This window comes from Acinonyx jubatus, chromosome D3, assembly GCF_027475565.1.
Source record: "Acinonyx jubatus isolate Ajub_Pintada_27869175 chromosome D3, VMU_Ajub_asm_v1.0, whole genome shotgun sequence".
Taxonomy (NCBI): Eukaryota; Metazoa; Chordata; class Mammalia; order Carnivora; family Felidae; genus Acinonyx; species Acinonyx jubatus.
Window position 1 is genome coordinate 21,161,854 of NC_069392.1, and position 26,518 is coordinate 21,188,371.

The window sequence follows — 26,518 nt, forward strand, 5'->3', positions numbered from 1 at the left end:
CAAATACTGACACCTAATATAGTTTTTTAATTGACAAGATATTTTCTAATATATAAGGTCTTAGGGATTGTGGGGAGTAATCCTGGAAAATCATTATGAAGTACATTTATTGCTCCAAAGAGAAAAAGCAAAAGACTCAGTCTTATTTAAATATGTAATATACATATTACTCTGTAACTATTTCAGTGGTAATTCTTTTCCAGTACTCTCACCACCACTAGTCATGGACATACCAGTGAGAAAATAAAAATACCCTACTGGTTTGCTTAACTTTCCCTTTCTGCCACCTTTCCAGATCCACGAGAGCGTGTGAAAGAAGATGACTTAGATGTTGTTCTCAGCCCACAGAGACGAAGCTTTGGAGGGGGCTGCCATGTGACAGCCGCTGTTAGTTCCCGGCACTCAGGAAGTCCATTGGAAAAAGACAGTGATGGGCTTCGCCTGCTTGGCGGACGAAGGATTGGCAGCGGAAGAATAATCTCTGCTCGGACCTTTGAGAAGGATCACCGACTCAGTGATAAGGACCTGCGGGACTTGAGAGACCGAGATCGAGAGAGGGACTATAAGGACAAGCGATTTAGGGTTTGTCTTCTAGATCCTCTGGCCCCTCATGTGCTTAGGGACTTGATATGCAGTTTGTTTATACCAGGTTATTTTGAGATGCTGGATGAACAGAGCCCATTCTTAAGCCAGATAGAGAGGAGCAGAAAGAGTGCTGGAGGTGGGGTGGGGTGGGGGTGGGGGTGCTTCAAGTCTGCAGCATAGTATCTTCATTACATTATTGAGCATTACCTAATTCATCAAGACCTTGACTGAGGTAGAAATGCCATAACTAGAACCTTATTTTTTTATCTTGATTGTGTACTTTTCCAGAGGGAGTTTGGGGATAGTAAGCGTGTCTTTGGTGAGCGAAGAAGAAATGATTCCTACACAGAAGAAGAACCAGAATGGTTCTCAGCTGGACCCACAAGTCAGTCTGAAACCATTGAACTGACTGGCTTTGATGATAAGATACTGGAAGAAGATCACAAGGGGAGAAAAAGAACAAGGCGACGGACAGCCTCTGTGAAGGAAGGTCAGCAAAAACTTTGAGAGGGGAGCTCACTGTTCTAAAATGAGATGTGCTTGTAATTGGCCTGAATGTGCACTTAGGAACAACTGTACCCATTGGAAGGAAGTAGCAAGTTTCTAACATTGCAGCCTGATTTTGAAGCTGCTAAGTTTGAATTTATTAGGTGTGGATACTATATCCTCAATTTGTTCTGCCTGTGGTGCTAAACAGAAAAGTCTCACATTCCCCTGTAAGAGTACTGTGTACATAAAAGGGTTCCCCAGAGATAAGAAATGTGGTAAAAATAGTGGAGGAGTTTGATTCATTGAGCACTAGACCCAGTGATAAGTGTTTTGTCTGTGTAATCCTACTTCTAACAACCCTATGAGGTAGGTACTTCTTTCCCCATCTTGTGGATGAGCAAATGGAGGCACAGAAGGCTTGAGTGACTTGTCTGTGGACACTAACGAAGTAAGTAGTGAAATTGGGAATTGAGCAACTTCTTTTGTACTTCAGAGCCCACCTTCTTCACCATACTGTTAGACTTCCTACATCAATTGTTTCTGACTTGGCTTCTCCCAGACTCAGTCAACTATGAGATAAGGTCAGGTAGCTCCCATACTAAACTGAAAAGCCAGAGTTAACAGTGTGAGAGGTGCCTGGTGCAGAGTTGGGGGGTCCCATTAGTCATTTTCCAGTAGCCTGGCTTTGAGGTGGCCAGGCCGGCTAGCCTGGATTTGAGTATTGGGGCAGTTGCTTACAAAAAGGATAATCTTTGATAAAACTCTTTATAGGTGGACTTGTTTTCTTTGTAAGGTGAAGACAGTGCCTACTCTATAACTTTAAGGGTTACTCTTAGCATTAAAGATTGAATGTGAACATCAGAGCTCAGACTCTTGTGGGCACTTCTTCAGTAAATTCCAGTTCTCTTCAGCCTTCACGTTTGGTTGGAAAATACCTTTTGGCAGCTACTAGGCAACAAAAGTGGAGAGCTATTTTAGAAGTGCCTGGCTGGCTTAGTTGGTAAAGTGTGCCACTCATGATCTCAGGGTTATGAGTTTAGGCCCCACATTGGGTATAGAGATTACTTAAAAAAAAAAAACAAAAAAACAAAAAAAGCTATTTTGATACATAAATGTGTAGTGCCACCTTAAAATTATAAGGCTAAGATATATTTGCGTAGAAAATGAGCTAGTGGAATTTAAGAGAAAGGAAAGGGAGAAATCACTTGTCTTTTTTTTTTTTTTTTGTAATATCTTTAAAATACAGTAGACATTACCATTATCTTTATGCTGTTACATGTTGTTCCCTAGAGTGATGCATGACATCAGTGGGTAACTTGTAAAGCTTTGCTCTTAAATAACCTTTGAGACATGGCTTTGTGTCATTCTCAGGCTAACGAGCACCAGCCCAGTGTGGTCTTTTCACATAATGATAAAGATAAGGCTTCTGGTGAAAAGAAGCACGTTTTCATAACTCGACTGCAATGTGAATTTCAACCATTCTTGTATCAACAAGTGGATGAACCAAAAGGAGTGAGAGTATCACCTCCTTACTTTATAGATACAGAGAGAGACAGGCCTGGAAGAGGGGACAACCCAAGACCCTGTCACATGGATTTCATGGCAGAGCCCCATGTGGAATCCGGGAGTCCTAGCTCACTCATCCCAGTAGTTAATTGCCAGTGGTCCCTAGGCTGTCGTAACCACTGTATTTAGGATAAACAGGTACCCCGTAATTTCATCTTGGCTACAAAAATGAGGGGAGGGATGATGAGTGCCTTTTAGTCCAGTTTTTATTTGTATTCTAACTTTACCCTGAATTTTTGTTTAATGTTTATTTTGAGAGAGCACGTGCATATGCACACACAAGCAGAGAGGGCAAAGAGAGAGGGGGAGAGAGAACCCCAAGCAGGCTCCATGCTGAGTGTGGAGCCCAGCTCAACAACTGTGAGTTCATGACCTGAGCTGAAATCAAGAGTCAGACACTTAACTGACTGAGCCACCCAGGCCCCCCTCCCCTGAATTTTTTATGTAGCAGTTCTCTGCAGGCACATACTAGTGCTGGCAGTGTAGCAGTTAATAGGACAAACATATTCACTGCCTGTATGATTTTAAAATTGATGTGTATTGAGTATTCACTTTAGACAGTTAGGTGATGCATATATGGTAATATTAATGAAACAATTTAAATGTGCATTACACCTGTAACCAGAAAATAAATTATGTAGAAGTCAGAAATAGCTAAATCCCCCCATTGATAGAAAAGAAAATTTCAGTTTTTCTCTCTAATGAAAGTATGTGGTCCTTCTGAATGTGGTAAAACTTGTCCCTAGTTATCTTTTCTGGGCCTCTGCCTTTTGAGTCTACCATGATAAATGGCCAGTTGTGTTTGTCTACTAGTGCATATCCCTACCCACTCATACCCACTCTCAGTTGACAGACCCTGTCTGCTTTCCAGAAACCTTGACACTGGCATAAAATTGCTGTGGAACATTCTTGTTATCTGCAAAAGCTATTTATCTGTTAAGAGATCTTCTCATCTCAACACAAAATAAAAGGCATAGGAGAAATATTAAAATTTCTTTTGTAAATGTATGAACCAAGTACAGACTCTTGTTTCTGGCTTTCATCCTTAAGTTGGGACCCAAAACTACAGCAAAATGTATTATCACTTGTCGATCCTGAGGTGGGCTGGCAGGTTCTGCTTAGTAAAATGGATCAGGCAGAAGCACTGCTCTAATGGAAAAGGACACAAACTGGGCATTGATTAGGCTATTGTTAATTCTTCTAGGGCCCAATTTCTTTGTAAAGTGAGGATACCTCCACCAAATAGTCATTTTAGTTTAAATGTCAGTTTCTAAGGGATAGTATTTGCTTCTCTTTTCAGTAAGTATGTTCTAACCCACTGGAGAGACTGCTGATTGCTTTATCGATGGCTCACAAACCTTGTCTGTTTTACTGGTTGTCAGAAGGCTCACGGTAGTTAGATGGCAGCCACCCCTGTGGAGGAGCAGTGCTGCTGTAATACTCAGAGCTTGGTGTGGAAGAGTATCGGTGGCCATCTTAGGGTTAAAGCTTCTGCCACTTGGCTAGTATTGAGACCTTGGGTAAGCAAGCCACTTAACCCTTTAGGTATTGAATTCCCTGCTTTGCTGTGCAGTGTTTGAAGCATTACTGGAATGAAAGCAGCTGATGGCATTTAGCGTCTCTTGGTCTGATTAATAACAAGACTGAGGTAACTATTAGGGACTTTTGAGAAGGGATGGGTCCAAGATTTGGCGCTTTTTTTTTTTTTTTTTTAATGGGAAGACTTCGTGTCTGCTGTAGATCTTGAAAGTACAGGCAGTTCTTACATTGGTACTATTGCAGCATGGGGCTTTGGGAGTTCTGTCCTTCAAACTAAAAAGTTTGATGGGGCGCCTGGGTGGCTCAGTCGGTTAAGCGTCTGACTTTGGCTCAGGTCATGATCTCATGGTTCGTGAGTCTGAGCCCCACTTCGGGCTCTGTGCAGACAGCTGAGAGCTTGGAGCCTGCTTCACATTCTGTGTCTCCCTCTCTCTCTGCCCCTCCCCTGCTCGTGCTCTGTCTCTGTGTCTCAAAAATAAATGTTAAAAAAAAAAAACAACTTGAATGTCTAGGGGCACCTGGGTGGCTCAGTTGGTTAAGCATCTGACTCATTTTGGCTCAGGTCATGATCTCACAGTTGGTGAGATTGAGCCCCACATTGGGCTCTGCACTGGCAGCATGGAGCCTGCTTGGGATTCTCTCTCTCTCCCCCTCTCTCTGCCCCTACTCCACTCATGCTCTCTTTCTCAAAATAAGTAAATAAACATTTTTTAAAAAGTTGAATGTCTAGTATATCTCAGGGCACTTCTTTAAAAGAGGAAAAATTTTTTATCCTAAGTGTTTTGCCTTTTACCCATATCCCAGCTAAAACGAAGATACTAGATTCCTCAAATTTTAACATTTGGTAGCTTCATTTAGACCCTTACCTTCTTATCCTAATAACAACAACCGAACAATACTAAGTTTTAGATATACCAGGCACTTGAGAGTAAGACGAAACTGATTAGAGCAGATTACCTGCCTTCAGGAAGGTCGGTATCAGTAGACACTTTGAGAGACAACACAAGGATTATAGAGAAGGCAGTGATTAATTTTTCTGGGCAGGGTAAATATAGGTAGGCAGGTCAGCCTTCCCAGAAGAGGTACCATTTGAGGTTTGCCTTGAAGGATAAGCTACAACCAACCTGTAGGCAAGTGAAAATTGCCCTCATGCCAGATTTCACATAAATACCTTAGATTGTTGAACCCTGACTTAAAGCAGTGGTATAGATTACGTGGGTGAAGGCAGAGCCAAATTAATTTGGTTCCATTTTTAAGCAGCAAGAGACTTGCAAAAAACTATCTTTAAAAAAAAAAAAAAAATCCCATTAGAAATAGAACCTGCTGCATTACGGAAAACTTGAAGAATGGGTGGTGGAGGGACCATAATCTTTCCTGCATTGTGTTGGTGTGCTGGCCTGTTACTAGGGCTTTTTTCCTAGCTCCCATAGGAAGCGAATGGTTTTACTGTTGTAAATGCTATATCGGTACCTAAGGTCTGTCTTTAAAGTTAGCTATGGCTCTTTTGCACGTGTGATGATGGCTGAGGCCACAGAATAAGTCTAGAGCAGTTCACTTGATCAGTCTGTTTTTGTCCTGGTTTTGCTTTCAGGCATAGTCGAGTGCAATGGAGGAGTGGCCGAAGAGGATGAGGTGGAGGTCATCCTGGCACAGGAGCCTGCTGCTGATCAGGAAGTGCCAAGGGACGCCGTCTTGCCTGAGCAGTCCCCAGGAGAATTTGACTTTAATGAGTTCTTTAACCTTGATAAGGTGCCATGCTTGGCTTCGGTGAGTGTAGCAGCACGCTTATAAATGAGATGGAGCAACTGTATGGTTAAATTTGACCTAAGTATCTCAGATACCTCTTTTTAAAGTATTGTTTTGGTAGATGTTTTGGGGATTTTGGCTTTTATTCTTAAATATTATTTGAGTTTTTGTGGCTTTGTTTTGGGAGTCTGAGTGGAAATGACCAAGTTGAGAATTCTGTACCACTTACCTCTTTTTCTAGTCTGGTAGCATTGAAGGAAGAAATCTTTAGATGTTAAGAACATTGCTTTTATTTTTAGGTAGTTAAGTGTTTGTTAGACTTGCTGCAGAGGTGGATTTTTATAATTGGTGATTAGTATCATGCTGATGTACATTCCTTGGGTAAGGTTGACTTGTTAGGTGGTAACTTTGTGGTGTGATGGTTTTGAAAATCTTCAATGAAAAGCAACTTGGAATACTTTCAGTGTTGCTGTTAAACTACTGAGGTCCAGTTTTTCTCAACTTTCAAAGTAGAATCAGTAAGCATCCCAAATCCTCACTTGCTGCTGCCTTTGCTCCTCGCCCCTTTGGTCATTTAGGGATTACTATAGCCTCAACAAATTGGAGAAAAGATAGCACTCTGACCTGTGCACACAGAAATGAAGTTGTTCTGTGGTTGTTGAAAGAGTGCAGAGAACCATGATGAAACAGAATTTTAAAAACATTTGCCCAAAAGCATCTGTATGTTCTAGAGGTCCCATTTACAATAGCAAATACATTTGACCTGTCCTTTAAAATTGGTGATTCATGGAATTTAAATGACTGTACTTCCTAACTAACTATGATGGCTCCTTATTTGATTATCCCGTGAGCAGAGAGAACTGGGTGTGACAGAACAGGCAATATTGGCTTGTCTCCTTTGTCATTTGTGGTCCCAGTCCTCAAAAGATGGCCACCTGGAACAGGTGAGCAGACACTGCCTAGCACTAATAGGTATGGGGCTGCAGGTGAGTTCTAGGACAGTACCTCTTAAATTCTCTGTGGTGAGGGGCCAGGTTCTATTTTCAGTCCATTGAGAACCAATACTTGAGTATAAAGTACAAAAGTCACAGCAGTGCCAAATTGCTGCAGTTTCTAAGCATTTACTTTCATTCTCTCAACTTACCTCCATGTGGTCCAAGAACACACTTGTCTAGAGCACTCTTCAGGTAACTGTGTGTTTGGTTCTCACTTACAGTCAGCCAGTCAGTAGTAGTCCTTTGGCTCACTGTGAGCAGAAATGTTGCATTCAGATGTGAGCTTAATTTTTTTGGTGTAGAATTCTTAGCTTTTGAGGGGATGTTAGTGGCTTCCCCATCCCCCGCCCCCCTTCACTCTCTTAGGTGGAAATCTTACTATAAAAAGTTTTCACAGCAAAAGGTAAAAATTTATAGGCGTATTATGGCTCCAAATGTGAGCACCTGTGAAGCTTAACGCGTGTGCCTACGTAGAAGAAGAATCCAAAACTAAACCTGATAATAGGTAACACGCATAGAGTGCTGATTGTTATAGGCTTTACATACAATAAGTCATTTAATCCTCACAAAACCCTTATAAATTAATTACTACAGTTTCCATTTTACAGACGAGGAAACAGGCACAGGTTTAAATAAGTTGCCCAAAGTCACACATGTAGTAAGTGGTAGAAACTGAATTTTGATTCATGCAGTTTCAGTTAAGAGTCTTTGTTTTCAGTTCACCATAACTATACTGCCTCTAAAGTATAAAAGGAGGAATAGGAACTTCACACTATATTTGGCCCTCACCCTCAACCAAAATTTGGCTAAAGCTGAGCAGTAGTTGCTACTAGGCTAAGAGGTCTCCATGTTTTTCATGAAAGTCCTGCTCATTAAGGTGTATATTCTATAGGTTCACTTAAAAGCAAAACTGGGATCAGTTAAAAATACTGATTATGCTGTATAACTCTAATATTTGCTCATTAAATGACCAATTCGGAAAAATAAGAACTATATAGGATTTGAGCATCAGTTGACAAGTGTTATATAAAGTGCTTGAAGTAGTGCATGGCACTTAGTAAGCTCTACCAGTGTTAGGTATTAATAGATAAAAATAGAATTATACCTGTATTTGTAGGCTATATTTACTGGGATTACATCACATTAGAAGTTGAAAGTCATAAAAATCTATGCAAACTGAAAATTTGGATCACATGTGCAAGTAATTTCAGTTAAATAATTAAAAATAAGTTTGTTTTAGATATGATGCAACTATTACTATAGGGCCTGACATGTAACAGGTGCTTATGTATGTTGAATGAAGAAAAAGGAAATCAAAGTGGAAATCGTAAATGATTTAGAGTGATGAACAAGGACCATGACACACAAAACCCTTGGTGGTGTGATCAGAAGTATGCTCAGAAGAAAAGGTATAGCCTTAGGTACATTAATTGCAAATCCCCAAAGTCAAACTAGAGTGAAACAAATACAAAAATATAGAAATTTCCATAAAAGTGGAAGGTACTAAAAGAAAAATGTTAATCATTTACTAGTCATTGACAATGACTAGTAAAAGCTAGTCATTGTCAAAGAAAATATTTTACAGTATCTGATCAGAATAATACGAATCCTAAGATAAGACTTATCAAATGACTTTTGTTTGAAGGACCAGACTAACAGTCATAAGTTACTTTGAAAGGTTATTAAAAATCTAGAAAGAGCAGATGAAATCTACCAGATTACATTTATAGGCTCCTCTTCTTGAACAGCTGATAGCTGACAAGAATGTTCACAGAGGATGTCTTAACCAAGAAGTCAGAGCAGTGGGTCCAGCTCTCCATTTCCTGTACCAAGGTGCAGGAAATCTAACTACTGCTAGATCATCCTTGCTTGCTGTGTGGTAATAATGACTGCCTAGATGAATCCTCTCAGGATTCCTTTGGGGTTTAAAATGCTTTACTTTCCTGAAAGTGGAATTTCCAATAAATGTGTGTAAGAGTAACTTAGTGTCAGGGGTGCCTGGCTGGCTCGGTCCGTAGAGCACATGACTCTCATCTCAGGGTCGTGAGTTCAAGCCCCACCTTGAGCATGGAGCCTACTTAATAAATAAAAGTTAATTGAATGAGTAACTTTGTTTCTACTTTTTATGTTTTAGCTATAATAAAACCACTCTAACAGAAACAAAGTTGGTCATTCATCGAACTATGGAAGGAAATGACTTTCTCAACACTTACTGTCATATCTTTAGAAAATGTCCAATTACTTTATATTCATGTCCTTTTTCATGTTCTTCCTGTGTATCTTCTGACCTTTTTCCTATACACTATGGTCAGAGGAAATAAAAGGATTAAAATGCAAAGAGATTTTTGCTAGTTATAAAATGTCAAACTCTTCAACATTATAACATTTTTAATGGCTATAGCTTTTAGTTTTAAAATCCTGTTTGTCACTGACATGGTTATACTTTAGATAAAATTTTCAATTTTTCAGTGAATTGATATTTAATAATGTTTCTCTTATATTTTAACTATTGCAAAAAATTTACACTTGACAGCATTAATATTGAAGGTGTGTGAGTCTTATAAGTGAAGTGTGATTGAAATTGAATCAGAAAATAGAAGTGCCACAAATAATAAATGTCATGAGTTAAAACCCTTCATTCTTGTGTTCAAGAGAAGTACTCTGTGGCTTAGTTTGGGTACATTATGAGGAAATTCTCCCAGGTGAGAATAAAAGAATCTAACCTGCTGTTGCTGCACTTTGGAAATTGGGAGTTCCAGGCATTAGATGAAACAGAGTCACTAACTTTGCCATCCGTGTACCAGTTTTGGGGAAAACCTGTTTTCTCTTTATCATTGGTATAGAAATGAAAGTTTATGCCTTACTTTCAAGGATGTGCCTCATTTTTTGGATTGACATTTGCTTTACCTTGTCTTTTCTAAATATTGATAAGAACACTGCATAAAGATCAATTTGGATATTTAACTGGATTTATGATAGCGTAGAATTAAAATATGCATTTTTTTAATGCTTCAATCTAGTTTTTAAGAAGGATTGATCATGGAAATTATTATGAAATAGTGTTGAGAAATTATTTCTGATTATAATGCATCATTTAATTGTTCTTACTAAACTGAAAACTGTTGAGATTGGGGTCAAAAGAAAACAAACACCTGCAAACTCCCTATTAAATTCATGCCGACAAGGGGACCTGGGTGGCTCAGTCAGTTAACCTTCCGACTTCAGCTCAGGTCATGATATCACAGTTTGGGAGTTTGAGCCCCACGTCGGGCTCTGCGCTGATAGCTCAGAGCTTGGAGCCTGCTTGGGATTCTGTGTCTCCCTCTCTCTCTGCCTCTCCCCTGCTCGTGTGCTGTCTCTCAAAAATAAATAAACGTTTAAAAAAATAAACCAATATTAGAGGACAGTTAAAAGTTAATCTTTCACATCCTGACACATTCTAAACTTTGACTGCAATTATGATCTCTGTGAGCTCTACTTTTTAGCTTTTGGCTCCCGAAATTGTCACCATTGAATTTTCTGATGTTCATTACAGCCTTGAGAAAGTTGAAGTTTGAAGTAAGGGCTGTCATCATCTCTCTATACTTAATATTTAGTTGAAGACCACTCATCAGCTTGGCAATGGAATGCTTTACTATGGTAATTTTGATTTTGAAACTATGTCCTCTGAGAACATTAAGTAGTTCATGGAGTTTCTAATGAGGCAAAGGATAGAAATCCAAAACACATTATATGGCAAGAGATTTTTCGTTATATGCTTAGAAAGTACATGATCAGTAACGCCTACCTTTGGGTTACTCAAATGACCTTGGAGGGGAAGAAAAATTAAAGATGTTGAAAATCGTAATTTCTGAGAGTATTTACCTTCAGGTCAGCAGCATCAAAGGAAGCTTCAAAGTAAGTGACCTTTTCTTAAAATTTGAACCTTGTTGTCCCTTTCACCTAGAAACTGTTATCTTAGCTCCTTTTGTCTTTCCCTTTAGATGATAGAAGATGTTTTGGGAGAAGGGTCAGTCTCTGCCAGTCGGTTCAGTAGGTGGTTCTCTAACCCGAGCCGATCAGGAAGCCGATCCAGCAGTCTCGGGTCAACACCACATGAAGAACTGGAGAGACTAGCAGGTAAAATGGCTTCAGATTCTGACCTTGAATGTAGATTGGAGCTTTCTCTGATAATGATTCATTCTGTCTTCATTAGTTAGGGTCCATTAGGGTTAAAGGCTCTCTGGATACTTAAAAACCCCTTCAGTTTATGCCTTCTTAATACTGTTGAAGATCTGTTTCTGTGTTTTATTGGGACTAATTGATTATAAATGTATTTACTTGCAATATTAGGTCTGGAACAAGCCATCCTCTCTCCTGGACAGAACTCGGGGAATTATTTTGCTCCTATCCCACTGGAAGACCATGCTGAAAATAAAGTGGATATTTTAGAAATGCTACAGAAAGCCAAAGTGGATTTAAAACCTCTTCTTTCCAGTCTTTCTGCAAATAAAGAAAAGCTTAAGGAGAGCTGTAAGTGTTTATTAGAGTCTGCTTTAGGCATTTGAAAAAGTGTGGATATCAGGCAGTTGGTTCTAACATACTGCTGTTTCATCAAAAGTCAGATAGTGGGTTCTATTTAATGTTTTTCAAAAAACTTTTTATCAAACAGTACCACCTCTTTGAGAATCTGGTAGTCAGTAGACTTTCCATCCAAGTCTTCCTTATTACCTGGATCCTGATCATAACACTTCCAGCTAATGTTATAGTTCTCCTGGGCATAACTTGGCAGCTTCTCACACGTTTGCCCCAGTCTGCCATTTTCTTATGTTATGCACTCTCAACATAAAACCTTAATGATAAAATAACCATAGCGAAGGTAGCAACCTTACTGATGTTAGGCTATCTGGGATTCTTGTCCCTGATAACAAGTCTCCAGAAGACTTATGAGAGGTCCTTCTGCAAGATGCACATTAAAGATCTTACCAAGTCTTAAAGCATTACACCCCAAGTGGTCTCCCGTTTCTAGCATTGTAACACTTACGGTTTATTTATGCCATTTCGTACTGAGTACATAGTTATGGCCTTATTTCCGCTGTGCAGCTGTGATTTTAAGGGTTATCAGTTTGTCAATTAGGGCATCAACCTTTTCTGGCAACCTCACTTCAACTGTGAAATAAATTTTCACTTTAACCATCATGATAGCCCCAGAGAACTCCTACCACATACTCCCTTACTTGGCTTAATCTGGATTTTCTCAATGTTTCAGCGCATTCAGGAGTTGTGCTGTCAGTAGAAGAGGTAGAAGCAGGGCTCAAGGGCTTGAAGGTGGACCAGCAAGTGAAGAATTCAACTCCCTTCATGGCAGAACACTTAGAGGAGACCCTGAGTGCTGTAACCAGCAATCGACAACTCAAAAAAGATGGAGATATGACCGCGTTCAACAAACTAGTGAGCACCATGAAGGCAAGTGGGACTTTGCCTTCTCAGCCCAAAGTCAGCGTAAGTATTTGGCACAAACCCAAGCCTTTTCTCCTATTCCTTCTTTCTGTTCCACTTCCCCCTATAATAAATGGACTTTAAAAAAAATGGTATTCTAAGTTGGAAGTTCTTTAATAGGCATTTGGTCCTTGATGCTTTTGTGTGTTCTTTAATTATCACTGTGCTATTTGTTACTAGAAAAAGCAGCTTGTGGTTGATGGATCTTTTATAGGTGATAGTTTATAAAGATAGAAAAATTCAGATATAACTTTAAGTCATTGCCAAAAAAAGGTGTAAAAATATTTTTGGATTGTACTCTAGAGAAAGTTTCCTATTTATTCAGCTACTTAAGCCAAAATAATTCACCATATGTTTACAGTACATCTTTCTTTTTACGTTTTTTAATCACTCCTATACACCGGGAATTACCTGCTTTCTTGATAAGGCAATTGACAGTGCTATGAATAACTTGTAAAAAGTATCTAAGATGGATTTTTCAAGATCATTGCATTCTGTTAATTTACTAACTAGAAAAAGCTGTGACATGTAAAACCATCCTGGGGCATGAAGTTGATTAGGTAGTGACTGCATGCCAGCAGATGCAGGTGTATAGTGCGTACTGGTCTTTGTCATAACACATTAGTGGTGGTTCTTAGCCATGGCCTGTGTCAGTATTGCTGTCCCTTGATGATACAAGGTGATAAGGGAAGCAGGGCAAACATGAACAATAAAAACGTAAACATAGATTTGTTGCTAAGTTACAGCAAATTTATTGAGTTTTGCCTCTTGTTTTCTTCCTTTTTTTTTTTTTTTAACATTTATTTATCCTAGAGACAGATAGAGACAGAGCATGAATGGGGGAGGGTCAGAGAGAGAGAGAGGGAGACACAGAATCTGAAACAGGCTCCAGGCTCTGAGCTGTCAGCACAGAGCCCGACATGGGGTTCGAACTCACGGACTGTGAGACCATGACCTGAGCTGGTCAGACACTTAACTGACTGAGCCACCCAGGTGCCCCAGCCTCTTGTTTTCTTCTAACATCATCATTTCTGGGAACTACAAGTTGGTCATGGTACTAGTAACTGTTTGATTCATCGTGCCTTGTACCAAGGGAAGGCGCAATCGATTGTGGGAATTTTTTTATCTGACCAGCAGTTGACAGATTCCAACAGAGATGCCATTGTTCCTGGCCTTAATGCCAGGACTGACATATTACCCCTGGAAGAAATCATCTTAAGTAGACTCATTCCTTTGTATCTGACCACACCATGCCAGTTATAGGGGAATGTTTTCTCTTAAACTGCTTCAGAGTTACGTCCATACAAAGAATTACTAGATCCAGATGCTTTCACATGAGCACCAGATTAAAAGATCGCAAACTATACTTTTCTCGTTCATCTGTGTCTCGGTGATTGTGTGCTTGTAAGTCAAGTGCTTGAGTCAAGTCTTGTTAAGTGCCTTCTTTTAGTGTGAATGAGTAAAGAAGTGGGAACAGGAGGATTCAAGTTTACCTGATGCTTTTGAACATTTTGTTTCAGATGTGATGCTAGGGTTTGATATTGACACAGTTGACCCTGCCTTGTGAGGGTAACTGGTTTGATGTTGGGGTTTCAGTGGTCTGAAATAATATTTGGCCAAGGGAGTGAGCCTCAAACACCTGTGTAAAGGGATGGATGATATAATTCAAGTTGCTACACAAAAAGTAACACAAACTCAACCTAACCTAGAAAAGAAAGCAACAAGGAAACTAATGTTTAGCACACCAGGTATTATCCCAAGGTATTGCTTGAGCTGCATGTTGTTAACTCATGGTCTATTTTAAAATCAAGTCAATTACTGTGGCTGTGTGTGTTATGTATATACTATTATCCGCGTCCATCTGTCTAGGTTCAACCATATTGTTTCATCACCAAAAAAGGATATGTTTGTTCCATCTAACCTCCATTTCAAATTGAATTGTAGAGACTCTATCCTCCAAATACAGTAAGCCATGTAGTATAAAGTTGCCCTTTTTTGTTAGATGGAATTAAATGACTCTTGAGATCTCTTATTAAAATCCTCTGCAGTCCCAATTCCAAAACCAACAATAAAACACTTGGAGATCTTTGGGTTGTTTGTCATGCCTGAGGACATTGCTGTGGACCTTGGCAGCTTCATCTAGTAGAAAAGAAAACTGTGTACCAGAGAAAGCACTTCAGGCAGAGCTAAATGGACATAAGGATGTCCTGAAGTGCAGGAGGTAATGTCATTTGGATGACTGCTGCTGCATTAAAAGCACAAGAAGTGGAGGATCTGAATTTTGTCCTGTATATGAGACCCATTTTGTAACAGCTCATTAAAAATACTAAAGTTTAAATTTCCTGAAATGTGAAACTCTGAAATATAACAATCCTGGCCAACCTTTAATGTTGTTTACTAGGTTTTTAACTACCATCTGTAGTCTATAAATCCTGTTTCAAAGATAATGGGTAGCAAAGGTTGCCTTGAAAATTAAAATCTATAAATTATCAGAATTTCCTTCTTGTTGCTTCTTACTAGGTGCTCCTCTATTTCACCATTTCCTTTTTCTCTTCTTTGGGTCACAGTAGTAGAGACAGTGAAATGCACTAGGGTTACCACAGGGAGGAAAAGACCATCTGAGGGTCTCTGAGTGGACTTTGCATGTACACGTGCAGATTCTTTCCATTTCCAGATCTTTGGGACCTGTGTGTGATGAGCAAGTGGAACAGGTTGATCTAACTTAGATTTCTGTGCTTTTGACATCATTCTGCTTAAGTGCCAACTCCCTGGGGAGTTTTTAATGCTTTCTTGTGGTCCCCAATTAATCTGTAAGTTGTGTGTGTAAGAAGGTTAAAATAAGTTTTCCTTTGACTTTTTTAGCGAAACCTTGAAAGCCATTTGATGTCCCCTGCTGAGATTCCAGGCCAGCCTGTCCCTAAGAACATCCTGCAGGTACTTCACCATCTTATACCATGGCCTTGGAGTCCTGAACACTAGTCCTCTGAACTGGTTTTGTGTAGTGGTCCAACTTTGGGCCTTAGAGAATGATCCATGTGGTCTGACAGTTGAGGGTACAGTGTTGCTACCTGGCATAGTTCTGTGTCACTGTTAATCTCATTGTGGGGTGGGGAGGTGGCTGAAGATGACAAAGTTCTTGACTTCCAGTTTACAGGTTTGCAGTTTCTATAGAAATTTAAAGTACCTAACCTATATTTGTAGCACTAACTTAAAGCAAATGTTGCTAGCTGAACAATGAGAGAAATGTGTTGCATGTACATGTGCCAATTCCTTCAGTGGAGCATGAGAGAGATTCATCGTTGGCTTCCAAAAGTTAATCCATAATTCATAGCCTCTGACTAGGAGAAAGAAATAGGCTTGTTCACAAGGATTACTTTTTCTGCCTTTAGGAACTTCTGGGTCCACCAGTTCAGAGACCTGCTTCTTCCAATCTTCTCAGTGGCCTTATGGGGAGTTTGGAGCCTACAACATCTTTATTAGGCCAAAGAGCACCTTCTCCTCCCTTGTCACAGGTGTTTCAAACGCGAGCAGCCTCAGCAGACTACCTTCGTCCTAGAATACCATCACCAATTGGTAAATGCTGCTGTGCATTGGGGCGCCTGGGTGGTAAATGCTGCTGTGCACAGATGTCTGTCCATTCTCCCCTAAGTATAACAAAGGTTATACTTGTCCCCTAGAACTGGCAAAGTCTTTTTCATGGGTATCCTTGAAGAATTTAAAAAGAAATCTGAGAATTTATTATGCTTTTTTTGGGGGGTATGGTGAGGCAGAAAATTGGAAGATAGTTTATCTGGCTGCCCTTCTAGATAAATATGTTCATATTATAGTTTTCTCTCCTAAGATTGATCACAATTATATAAATTGGATCTAGCTCTTTAGTCTTGTTCCCTATTTTGGGAATTCAATCCAAAAAAGTTAATTTGGCTTACTAGGTTTTTCCTTGATAGAGTAGAAGTCAGGCTAGTGGCTCTCTACCAACCTAATGAAGTTGGTATGCAGTTAACTGTGAGCACTGGTGGCTGATACAGAATGTAAATAGAAGAAGCAGTTCTAGAAAGCGGTCTAACATAAGTGTTGTGCAAAATCTCATTGTTTTCTGTCACCCTGGACCACGAGGCTGCTGGCCACTCTGGCCCCTGCCAGTCATACCTTGAGAGTAAGTTTTTGTAATCTGCCTTCCACAATTTGCAAGATAGAATGGAAAGAATGTAAACCTCAAAGCACTGGAGTCTGGTTGTCAGCTGTTTCCATGATAAGGAGCCAAATCACTGAGTAAAAAGCACTTCTCTCTGAGAGTTCTCAGCTCTGAAGGGACAGAGCTGAAGCTTAGTGGAGAAGATGTGAATATAGCAGTTTGGATCATTAAATGCTCTGATTAAGGTCCACATCACCCAGTGTGGACTACAAAAGAGGGACATCATCAGCCTGGAAGTCACCACTTCCCTGAAAGAGATGGTGTTCAGTAAGAAGCAGCATGCATTAGTGATAACGTCTCTCTAATGGATGTGTGCTCTCTTGACATTCACTGAATCTGCAACTTTCCCATCAGGTTTTACACCAGGACCACAGCAGCTACTCGGAGATCCATTCCAAGGCATGCGCAAACCCATGAGCCCAGTCACGGCCCAGGTCAGTCTGAACTTTCTCTAACTCAATTTTTCGCTTGTTTTTCATCCTTCTTGTTGACTGTGGGATGGAAAATTAAATTGTTGCAATGCTTAGAAGTGAGTTTGAACTATAAACCAAGCTCAGTGAAGGCCAGAAAATTGGTGAACAAAGTCACACTTTGTTAAAATCTTATTCGGTGGGTGGCAGCACAGTTTAGTCAGGTTTGCAGTATCTAATTTCTCTCAGCTGCTGCATAAACATACCTTTCTAAGAGTGAAGAGAGACCTTTGTAGAAAGTGCATTGACTGTCCTCATTTTTCTCGGATCTTCCTCTGCCTCTTCCGCTCAGCAGATGAGCCAGCTAGAATTACAACAGGCAGCTTTGGAGGGGCTGGCCTTGCCACATGACATTGCGGTGCAGGCAGCAAACTTCTACCAGCCTGGTTTTGGCAAACCACAGGTGGACAGAACCAGAGACGGATTCAGAAACAGGTAAGTTACTAATCCTGCCCTTGTGGGGATTTGCATATTAATTTTCATCAGATTAGCAAATTGGTTATCCATAGTAAAATTCTGTGATACACACTGCTACATTGTACAATATATGGTGAGAATTCTGTCTCCCAAGTGTTCAGCAGAGGAAGTGATATGATTGAATTCTGCAGGGACATAGGCTTTTTTCATTATATATAGATTTTTATATTCTTGATTTAAAGGATTCATTTTTACAAATGTAGCTAGCTAATATAGCTCCTTATTTATAATTGTTAATGATGAAAATTTAGTAAAACTCCACCTAGGTTCTTCCCCTACAGATTCCTTGTTGAGTTACCAAACTGTCCTTTGATGCAGGTTTGTTGATCCAAGGTTTGTTGATCAAAGCTATTAACAAATGATTAATGACTTCAGTCTCCTCCTGTTCCTTCTGATATTTGCAACAAGTAGTAAAACAAGCCATTACTTAGGAGGAAAGGGCTAGCAATATTGTTCTTTTTTGTTGTAAAATAAAACAGAAAACTGCATTAAACAAATGTACAGCTTATTACAAGACAAAATCCTTTGTTAGCTACCCAGAAGCTATGTGCCCTGTCCCAGTAATACCCCTTTCCTCCCTCAGAAGTCATCCCATCCAGCCTTTAAAAGTAAATACTGGGGCACCTGGCTGGCTCAGTAGGAGGGGCATGTGACTCTTGATCTCAGGGTCATGAGTTCAAGCCCCACGTTGGGTGTACAGATTACTAAAAAAATAAACTTTTAAAAATTGAAGAAAAATAAAAGGAAATGCCACCTTCATTTCTTCAGTTTTATCACCAAAATGTTTATCCCTGAAACATTAAGTCCTGCCCATACAGTATACTTGGTAGTTAAGAGGTACTTGTGTTTTGGTATTTTTCTTAAAATTGTATCAGTGTCTCATTGTCTTGCTTCATCTGTTTTTATATGTTGACCCTTTCAGAAGACACTGAGACTTAGTAAGTACTGTGTATTCTTGCATAAATGCATCCTATATATAGTAGCCCTCACCCTAAAGGGAGATCTCAGGACTGGTCTATTGAACCTGTCACTGGATTTCTCTCTATAATATAATGTAGTTTCTTAATAATTCATTGACTTGATTTAATTGACTTTCAAAGCACTTTTGATATCCATAATTTTATTTGCTCTTGGCAACAATCCTGAGGTAGATGGTGTAAATAACTGCATTTTACAGATACAGAAACTTAGGTTTTTAAAATGCAAGTTACTCAAAATGAAGACCCAAGTCAGTGTCAGTAGAGCCTTTATGTTGTTTGGATCAAATGTCAACCTCTAAGATCCTCCCTGAACACCCTGTATACAGTTATGTCCCCTAACAGATACGCCTTTCTCCTTGTCTCTATTTTTTCTTATTGTGCTTATCACCTTCCAGGTTACTATTTATGTTTTGTCTATTTCTCTGCCTATAGTAACTTTTCTGCCCTACAAACAAAAGAATGTAATGAGGCCAGAGATTTTTTTTGTCTGTTTTGTTTATTGCTGGATCACCAGCACTTACCCCAGTTTCTAGCACAAATATGTTTATCAGAAGGAATATATGATAGGTTGTGCAGAACCACCAGACTTGGGGTTTTCCTCATGATCACTCAGAGTACTACTGATCTGTTTCTTCTTTGTTGTCATGCTCAGATTCTCTGTGGCAGCAGTGGGGCTTATCTGGTACTGACTGGAAAGAAGCCATGGTTTAGCATTCTCATCTTTATGATTTAGGAATTTCCAGAATCACTAAGGCTTTGGCCCTCATGGCACAAGGTCTGACAGCTGAAATGCAGTGAAACTCTCATTAGCCAGTGAGCTCATATAATTCATTTTTCTCTCAGCCTGTTTACATCTTCATCATCTGTTTTCTCCAAGTTAAGGGAGAATGGATAAAACGGGAGAAAAGAGAAGTCTGTTGTTTTAAACTTTATTTGGAAGACTTGGGATCAACTTTGTGTGTGGACCAAGAGTGATGGGGAATGCTGCATGTAACTGGGTCTTAAAATAACTGAAGCTCTTGGCCCTCTATTTGAACCAGTGTCTTACGAAGCATCAATTCTGTGCCAGGCCCTGTGCTGATCAGTATTGCTCCCTACTCTCTGGAGCACAACCTGGACCACAGAATGAAGGCCCTCCTTAGCCTACCTCACTGGCATAGTCTATAAGTAAAGTATATGCCAGCCCTGGATAACGCTACATTCCCAAGACCATATACCTGATCCTTCTACCTGAATCATTGTTCTCCATCTTCTAGCTTTCTCATTGGTCACACCCAATTCACTGCAGTTCCTTCCCATGGTCCCTTCAGTAGGAGTAGTCTGTCACTCCTTCTATACCTCATTTTCCCATTACACCTTATTAGTATCTAATATGTACATACCTTAGTTTCCCCTAGGTTAGCGTCTCCCCAGTGGACAAAAGAGTTCCTGCAAGGCCCAGGACCATGTTTAATCTTTTGTCTTCCCTTAGGACTTAGCACGTGGTTTTGCATATATTAGGCACTTAATAAATGCTTGGGAAATTGAAATGGATGAGGGAAATAGGATATTAAAGTTCTAAGCTGGTCTTGAGTATTCTGTGGTTTTAGGATTTGGAGTTGGAGCAGCTTGGAGCTCATACTGATACTTGGTTTGTTCACAGGCAACAACGAGTGACCAAGTCACCAGCACCCGTGCACCGAGGGAATTCCTCTTCCCCTGCCCCTGCTGCCTCCATCACAAGCATGGTCAGTGACATTTGCTTTTGTGAACAACTTCAAGGCTTCTCCGTTCAATTGTACCTATGTTGTATCACTCTGTGCCCCAAAGTGTCCTTGAGTGCCTTCCATAGGAATAACTGACTCAGTCTTTCACACTTGCTTATTTATTAGGTCTTCCCCTTTCAGGATATAGTCTCTTAAGATTCTAGTGAAGCCCCTACATTGGGGAAAGTTTGTTCCAGCAGATAGAGGAGTATGATCTACAACATATAAGGTAATGTAGTGTGTTCAAACAAATGAACAGTTGGATTGGGGAGTAGGGGAGGATAGGGGCCAAAGATAGGTGAGATGGAGGGGTGAATGGGGTTGGATCATGAGGAGTCCAATGAAACATAGTGGAGACTTCACAAATTCAGATTCAGGTCTCAGTGATATGAATTAAGGCTAGGACAAAGGAGTTTGCTTCTTTATGACGATAAATCTAGTTTTACCACTGACTCATTTATGTACCAGCATTTTTTTTTTTTTTAAGTTTTATCCCCCAAAGATCTTTATCACCTAGTTAAAGCTGATAGACAAAGGGAAAAACTATTACTCTGCTTCAGGACCCCAAATGGGTCTCTGCATTACTAGAAGGGGCTCTTGTGTTCATAATTCATGCCCTGTCTCCTACCGTCAAGGATTTAGGGTTAATGAGAAAAGTCACATGCACAGTAAAATCATCAAAGTAAAAATAGGCAGTGAAGAGATGAGGGAAAAAATGACCCCAAATGGTGAGTCCTAGGGCCTGAGGAGATTATTAAGATAATTGTGAATTTCCTGGTAGCCAAGTTAAGATGGGATATAATTAAGACTATAGAGGAATTTAGGTTCTGAGGTTGTCTCTGAATTATCCTTTCCCAGTTGACAGGGCTCTTGCTCTAGAGTTAAGGGCTCTTGCTCTAGAGTTTACTTCTGGCCATGTTCTTCCCCTGTTCTCAGCCTAATCCCAGGCTGGGAAAATGGCTGAAGCAGAGGTTGCATAGGTAGGTCCCTATCACCACAGACACAGACGGGTAGGTTGAAGTTCTATGCTTTAACTACCTTTGTGTTAGAGCTAAGTCTAGGTTTTGGTGAAAGTGAGATGTGAGCAAGGGATGATGCACTTGGGACACCACCCATATGGCCCATCTATTTCTTTTCCTCTAGCGGGTAAACACCAGAACACTGGAGTTGGCCTCTGCACGTGTAGCCAGTAAGGGGACTCTTCAGTTTGACCAATTAACTCTGGCTTGATTAGGAAAGGCAGTTAGAGAATGTGCTAATACTGTTTTTCTCTGCAGCTTTCTCCTTCCTTCACCCCTACCTCAGTGATCCGTAAGATGTATGAGAGCAAAGAGAAAAGCAAGGAGGAGCCAGCATCTGGAAAAGCAGCAGCAGCTCTTGGTGACAGTAAAGAGGACACTCAGAAGGCCAGTGAAGGTACTGCAGAGCTGTTGAGGGTGTACTGCCTAAGAGTATGTGACAGAGCACGGGCTTGAGTGCTAATCAGCTGACCTGATTTTCTGCAAATCCCTGCACAAAACCCCTGCCTGCTTTGGAATACACAGTTCTGTGTTTGACAATGAGAAGTGTACAACCAGCTTCACGGTTGCTTAACCACTTGAAATTCTGACCAATCTAATAGTGGTACAGGACGAAGAATGAGATTTTGTTTAGAATCCTTATTGAGGCTTCATAGTTGAATTATTAGTACATTCAGCAAATTAAATTAACATGGTACAACCAGTTTTACTTCTGAAAGATTCTCTCTGGTCTACAGAGACTAAGTATCCAACAAAATCTGTGCAATGGGTGAATAATAAGGTGTGGAAAGCCTTTTAGAAGTGTATAGAAAATGTGAGCAAGGCTTTTAGGAATTGCACAGTTGGGATTGTCAAGGACATGGTGAAGTGGTTCTAATAGGTTTACACAAGTCTAGAGTCTTGGTCTGAGAGCTTTTTGCCTGTGAGAAAGCTTCTGAAAAAAAAAAATCCTGTCCTACTAAAAGGCAATTCAGATTTCTTCACTAGTCTGTAATTTAAATTTCCATTGCAGTGGATTTGCATAATTTTACTTTCACTTGACTTTCCCCTTAGGCTAAAAAAGCATGTTAATCTAGGATAGTACTAGCTCCCACACAGATCCAGACCACAACCATATGGGCAGGCAGAGCAAGGTGCCTGAGTTAGACCACCAGACCATAAGCCAGATTCACTTGCCCATAGCTATTCCTGGGTTGGGAAGATTAGAAGAAGAGTAAACTCTGTTCCAGCAATGTATTTGGAGACTAGAAAACTTGTGGTCTTGTTCCAGCTCTGTCCCTGACAAACTACCCCTGTGTCCTTGACTAGGCCTATTCATAAGGTACATGGTGTTTCCTATGAAACAATCCTCTGAATTTGTAAGATCAAATAAGATTGTAAACTTCCTAAGAAGTGAGATTTACTGGATCGTTGGGAAGACAGCATGTTTGGGAGAAGTTTGCCAGTACCAAAATATTCTCTGTCTGGGTCCTTACAGAGAACCTAGTGTCCTCCAACGCTGTGCCCAGTGCTGATCGAGACTCTTCTCCCACTACAAATCCCAAACTGTCAACATTGCAGCGGTCTTCATGTTCTACCCCACTATCTCAGACCAACCGTTACACCAAAGAGCAAGATTATCGACCTAAAGCAACTGGGAGAAAAACACCCACCTTGGCATCCCCAGTTCCAGGAACACCTTTTCTCCGCCCTGTCCACCAAGTTCCCCTTGTTCCCCATGTTCCAATCGTTCGGCCTGCTCACCAGCTTCACCCAGGGTTGGTCCAAAGGATGCTGGCCCAGGGAGTACATCCACAGCATCTTCCAAGTTTGCTCCAAGCTGGTAAGTTTCTGACCTGGCATGACAGCATTTGCCAGAATGGATGAAGTACTGTACTATGAGAGGTTTTTTTGTTTGTTTCTTATCTCTAGAAAGATGTTGCTAGATTTTTCCATCTAACTGGTGGGCAGTGGGTCCAATCCAGTCTATCCCTTAGTCCATTAAAAGATTAGGAACCTAATTTAAGCACTGTTCGTTGTTAAACTTGTAGATCAGCCAAGCTTGAAAATTTCCAGGTAGATTACTTCTCATCACTTTTTTTCCCCCTGTCCAACAGGTGTGCTTCCTCCTGGGATGGACCTGGCTCATTTACAGGGAATATCAGGCCCAATCCTGGGTCAACCCTTCTACCCTTTACCTGCAGCTAGTCACCCTCTCCTAAACCCTCGTCCTGGGACACCTCTGCATCTGGCAATGATGCAACAGCAGCTACAGCGCTCAGGTAGGTTCAGGAATAGGCCAGGGGAGCTGGGGATGGGCTGAACAGGCTTAAAGCTTTTGGACCAGTTTCCAGTGGAGGGGATGAATTAACACAGTTCATTCTTTAAACTTATCCTAGCAAGATCGGGATAAGGGGATAATCAGAATACGAACCCACTTCTGTGGGATTTAGAACTCCTGTCCCTGTAAAGACAATGGGAGAGCTGATGATGCTCTGGCATTTTTGTCCTTTGCCTCTTGAAGAGAGGAGGCTGAGAATCCTGACAGAAGTTCAGCACAGGGACTGTACAGAGTAGATGCCTTCTCCCCATCTAATGTTAGTACTTTTATGATATGATTGCTTGTCATGGTAAGTAGTGGACGTGCCATTTAGGATGGCTTCTCAATGTGGATGACTTCTGAATAGCCCTGCTTTCCAAGGTACTGTCTTGTATTTTGTAAAGGAGTTAAGCCCTATAATAAATCCTCTGGTAAAGAATTCTATTTGTAGTTTTATGAATAGGATTTGAGTAAGGCAAGTTCTGATACAGAACTACTTTCCCCTACATGCTGAGTGATAACCCTTCTTTCTTATCCCCATAGTTCTTCATCCCCCAGGCTCTGGTTCCCAGGCAGCAGGTGTCAGCGTTCAGACGAACCCTCAGAATGTGCCCACCCGATCAGGCCTGCCTCACATGCACTCTCAGCTGGAGCACCGCCCCAGCCAGAGGAGCAGCTCCCCAGTGGGCCTCGCCAAGTGGTTTGGCTCAGATGTGCTACAGCAGCCCCTACCCTCCATGCCTGCCAAAGTCATCAGTGTAGATGAATTGGAATACCGACAATGAACAGGGCAGGCAGGCTCACCTATGCCTGGACCTACGGTGGTACCCTGATCAGGATTCTGCTTCATCTTGGGTTGATTTACAGGCTTTTACTTTGGAGCATTCTGTGCAAAGCTGTTTAGGGAAGCCCAGGCACCTGGTGTGGTCTGCATTGACAGAAGGATCTTAACCAATTGAATGGAGCCTACATGGTCTGAATATAGGATGCACAGTGTTGTCAGTCCTGGAAATAGTCTTTTTTTTTGTAAGATATGTGAATGAAGTGTTGGTGTCTTCACCAAGAGGTGGCACCTAAGGGTTCCAAGGAAATAAATGTATAGACCCTATGTACAGACTTGTGTATAAACAACTTTTGTATATACATATAGGATAGCTTTTTTGAACTTATACAGCTGTATATAAAAGTAGCTGGTATTAGTTAAGCCTGTGTCAACAGTTTGGATTTTTTTCACTTGTACATTTGGGACTTTTTCTTTTGGTTGATTAAAGTTGCATATGCTAAGTGTGTGAATGAAGTGAATGGCACTGTTGTGTTTCAATTCATTCCTTCTCATTTACCACCAGCTGACCTATGAGGTTCAGTAGGTTCCCTTAGGGAACCTGAAGTTTTAATTTTTATGTTTATTTTTGAGAGAGTGTGAGCAGGGGAGGGACAGAGAGAAACACAGAATCTGAAGCAGGCTCCAGGCTCTGAGCTGTCAGCACAAAGCCCAACACAGGGCTCAAACTCACAGACCACGAGATCATGACCTGAGCTGAAGTCGGACCCTTAACTGACTGAGCCACCTAGGTGCCCCTTAATTTTCCTTTAAAACTCAGAATTGAGCTCGATCTCATTTAGGAGGAGGAAACATTGTCCACATTTTCTGGGCCTTGAAGACTCTAATGGGACAGCTTAGGCTGGAATGGCCCTATAGAAAGCCTTGTGGTTAACACCAGATTATAATGTATAATATCTTAGATTAAAACCACCTAGTGAAAACAATTTATTGGGTAATCATGCATATGGTAGCTTTTCCCAAACAAATCCACATTTACTAGGGCAGAACTGAATAGTCTGTTGGCATCGTGTTCTCCAGCTCAAAGTCACCTATAAAGAAAAACAGGGCCTCCTAGTTCTCATTCAACCCATTCTTTTTCCATACGAAACTATCCTTAAGACTGATGCAGTCTCCTTGTGTTTTGTATCTCATTCCTCAGCTCACAATTATTTTTATTCACCTTAACTATATGCATAGCATTAGAGAACAGGATTCTATAAGAATACTATAGCTATGGTCTTGAGTCCCCTTTCCTGACTGAAGGTTTTTCAGTCCTAGTGATCTGAGGTGGTAACTTATTTCTCAAGTTAATTTGCCCTAGTTCTCAGTACTTGTTCATTTAGGGCCATCAAACTACTTTGACTTCATGCTAGAGGGTCAAATAATGAGGCTGTTCTTGGATTCACAGGTGAAGGGCTAGGTAGTTGGATTTTGACTACAAGGGTAAAAAACAGCCTGAGTCTTCAGTGTTAGGCGCATTGCCTATAAACCTGGAGCTGTCCACCCTATCACTTCCAGGAATATAAGAAACCAGGTTGCCTTAAACCTAGCTTTGTGGATTGAGCATGAAGTCTTCCTAGGAAGTATTTCATTAATCCTCCTGCTCCCCAAACCCCCATGGGATTTACTCAGTGGGATGCCGTAGCTTCAGAAATAGATCCTATGTTTAGAAGTCTTACAAATGCCACAGGTGTAAGCTAGAAAGCAGTCTCAAGTAACAATGGGAGAACACAGATGCCTGAATCCAGTTCTACCTTTCCTGTGTTGTCCTCTTTGACTTCTTTTCCCCTTGGTGTTGAACCAAGAGTTGTAGAAGTAGGGTGGGAAGAATTCAGCTGGAGCTGCCAATAAGGGTTTCTCTTCAGGCTAGAAGCTAGTAGGGATCAAAATGAACATAGGCACCAAGCAACTGGCAAAGCCATTAGCCACTGATTGGTAAGATACAGCCAGAAGGAAATAAGGGAATGCTGCTAACGCTAGCACATTACGAAGTAGACCTACAGATTTCAAAACTATTCTGGTGTTGGGGTGGGGGGAGCGGAAGCAAAACAGGAAGCTAATTCAGTCTTTAAGGAGCTAAGAACCTGATAAAAGGGTTAGAGCAGGAGGAAG

The 26,518-nt window shown here is 40.7% G+C and overlaps 1 protein-coding gene across 8 annotated transcripts in view; it reads left to right on the forward strand.

The window, feature by feature from the left end:
- The window catches only part of EIF4ENIF1 (eukaryotic translation initiation factor 4E nuclear import factor 1), a 44,557-nt gene extending 19,677 nt beyond the window's left edge, over positions 1 to 24,880 (forward strand). For 3 of the 8 annotated variants that reach the window (XM_053206027.1, XM_027050730.2, XM_015081472.3), the window contains exons 5-19: positions 296 to 582; positions 874 to 1,075; positions 5,771 to 5,946; positions 10,904 to 11,039; positions 11,253 to 11,432; positions 12,169 to 12,401; positions 15,261 to 15,332; positions 15,788 to 15,971; positions 16,948 to 17,027; positions 17,356 to 17,498; positions 20,163 to 20,247; positions 21,543 to 21,681; positions 22,762 to 23,106; positions 23,381 to 23,545; positions 24,127 to 24,880. In XM_053206027.1, coding sequence (XP_053062002.1) covers positions 296 to 582; positions 874 to 1,075; positions 5,771 to 5,946; positions 10,904 to 11,039; positions 11,253 to 11,432; positions 12,169 to 12,401; positions 15,261 to 15,332; positions 15,788 to 15,971; positions 16,948 to 17,027; positions 17,356 to 17,498; positions 20,163 to 20,247; positions 21,543 to 21,681; positions 22,762 to 23,106; positions 23,381 to 23,545; positions 24,127 to 24,368 — 2,669 coding nt within the window. In that variant the 3' untranslated portion in view covers positions 24,369 to 24,880. The remainder of the gene's footprint in view (positions 1 to 295; positions 583 to 873; positions 1,076 to 5,770; positions 5,947 to 10,903; positions 11,040 to 11,252; positions 11,433 to 12,168; positions 12,402 to 15,260; positions 15,333 to 15,787; positions 15,972 to 16,947; positions 17,028 to 17,355; positions 17,499 to 20,162; positions 20,248 to 21,542; positions 21,682 to 22,761; positions 23,107 to 23,380; positions 23,546 to 24,126) is intronic. The other 5 variants (XM_053206028.1, XM_053206031.1, XM_053206029.1 and 2 more) reach the window with 5 other exon arrangements.
- The last annotated feature ends 1,638 nt before the right edge of the window (positions 24,881 to 26,518 follow it).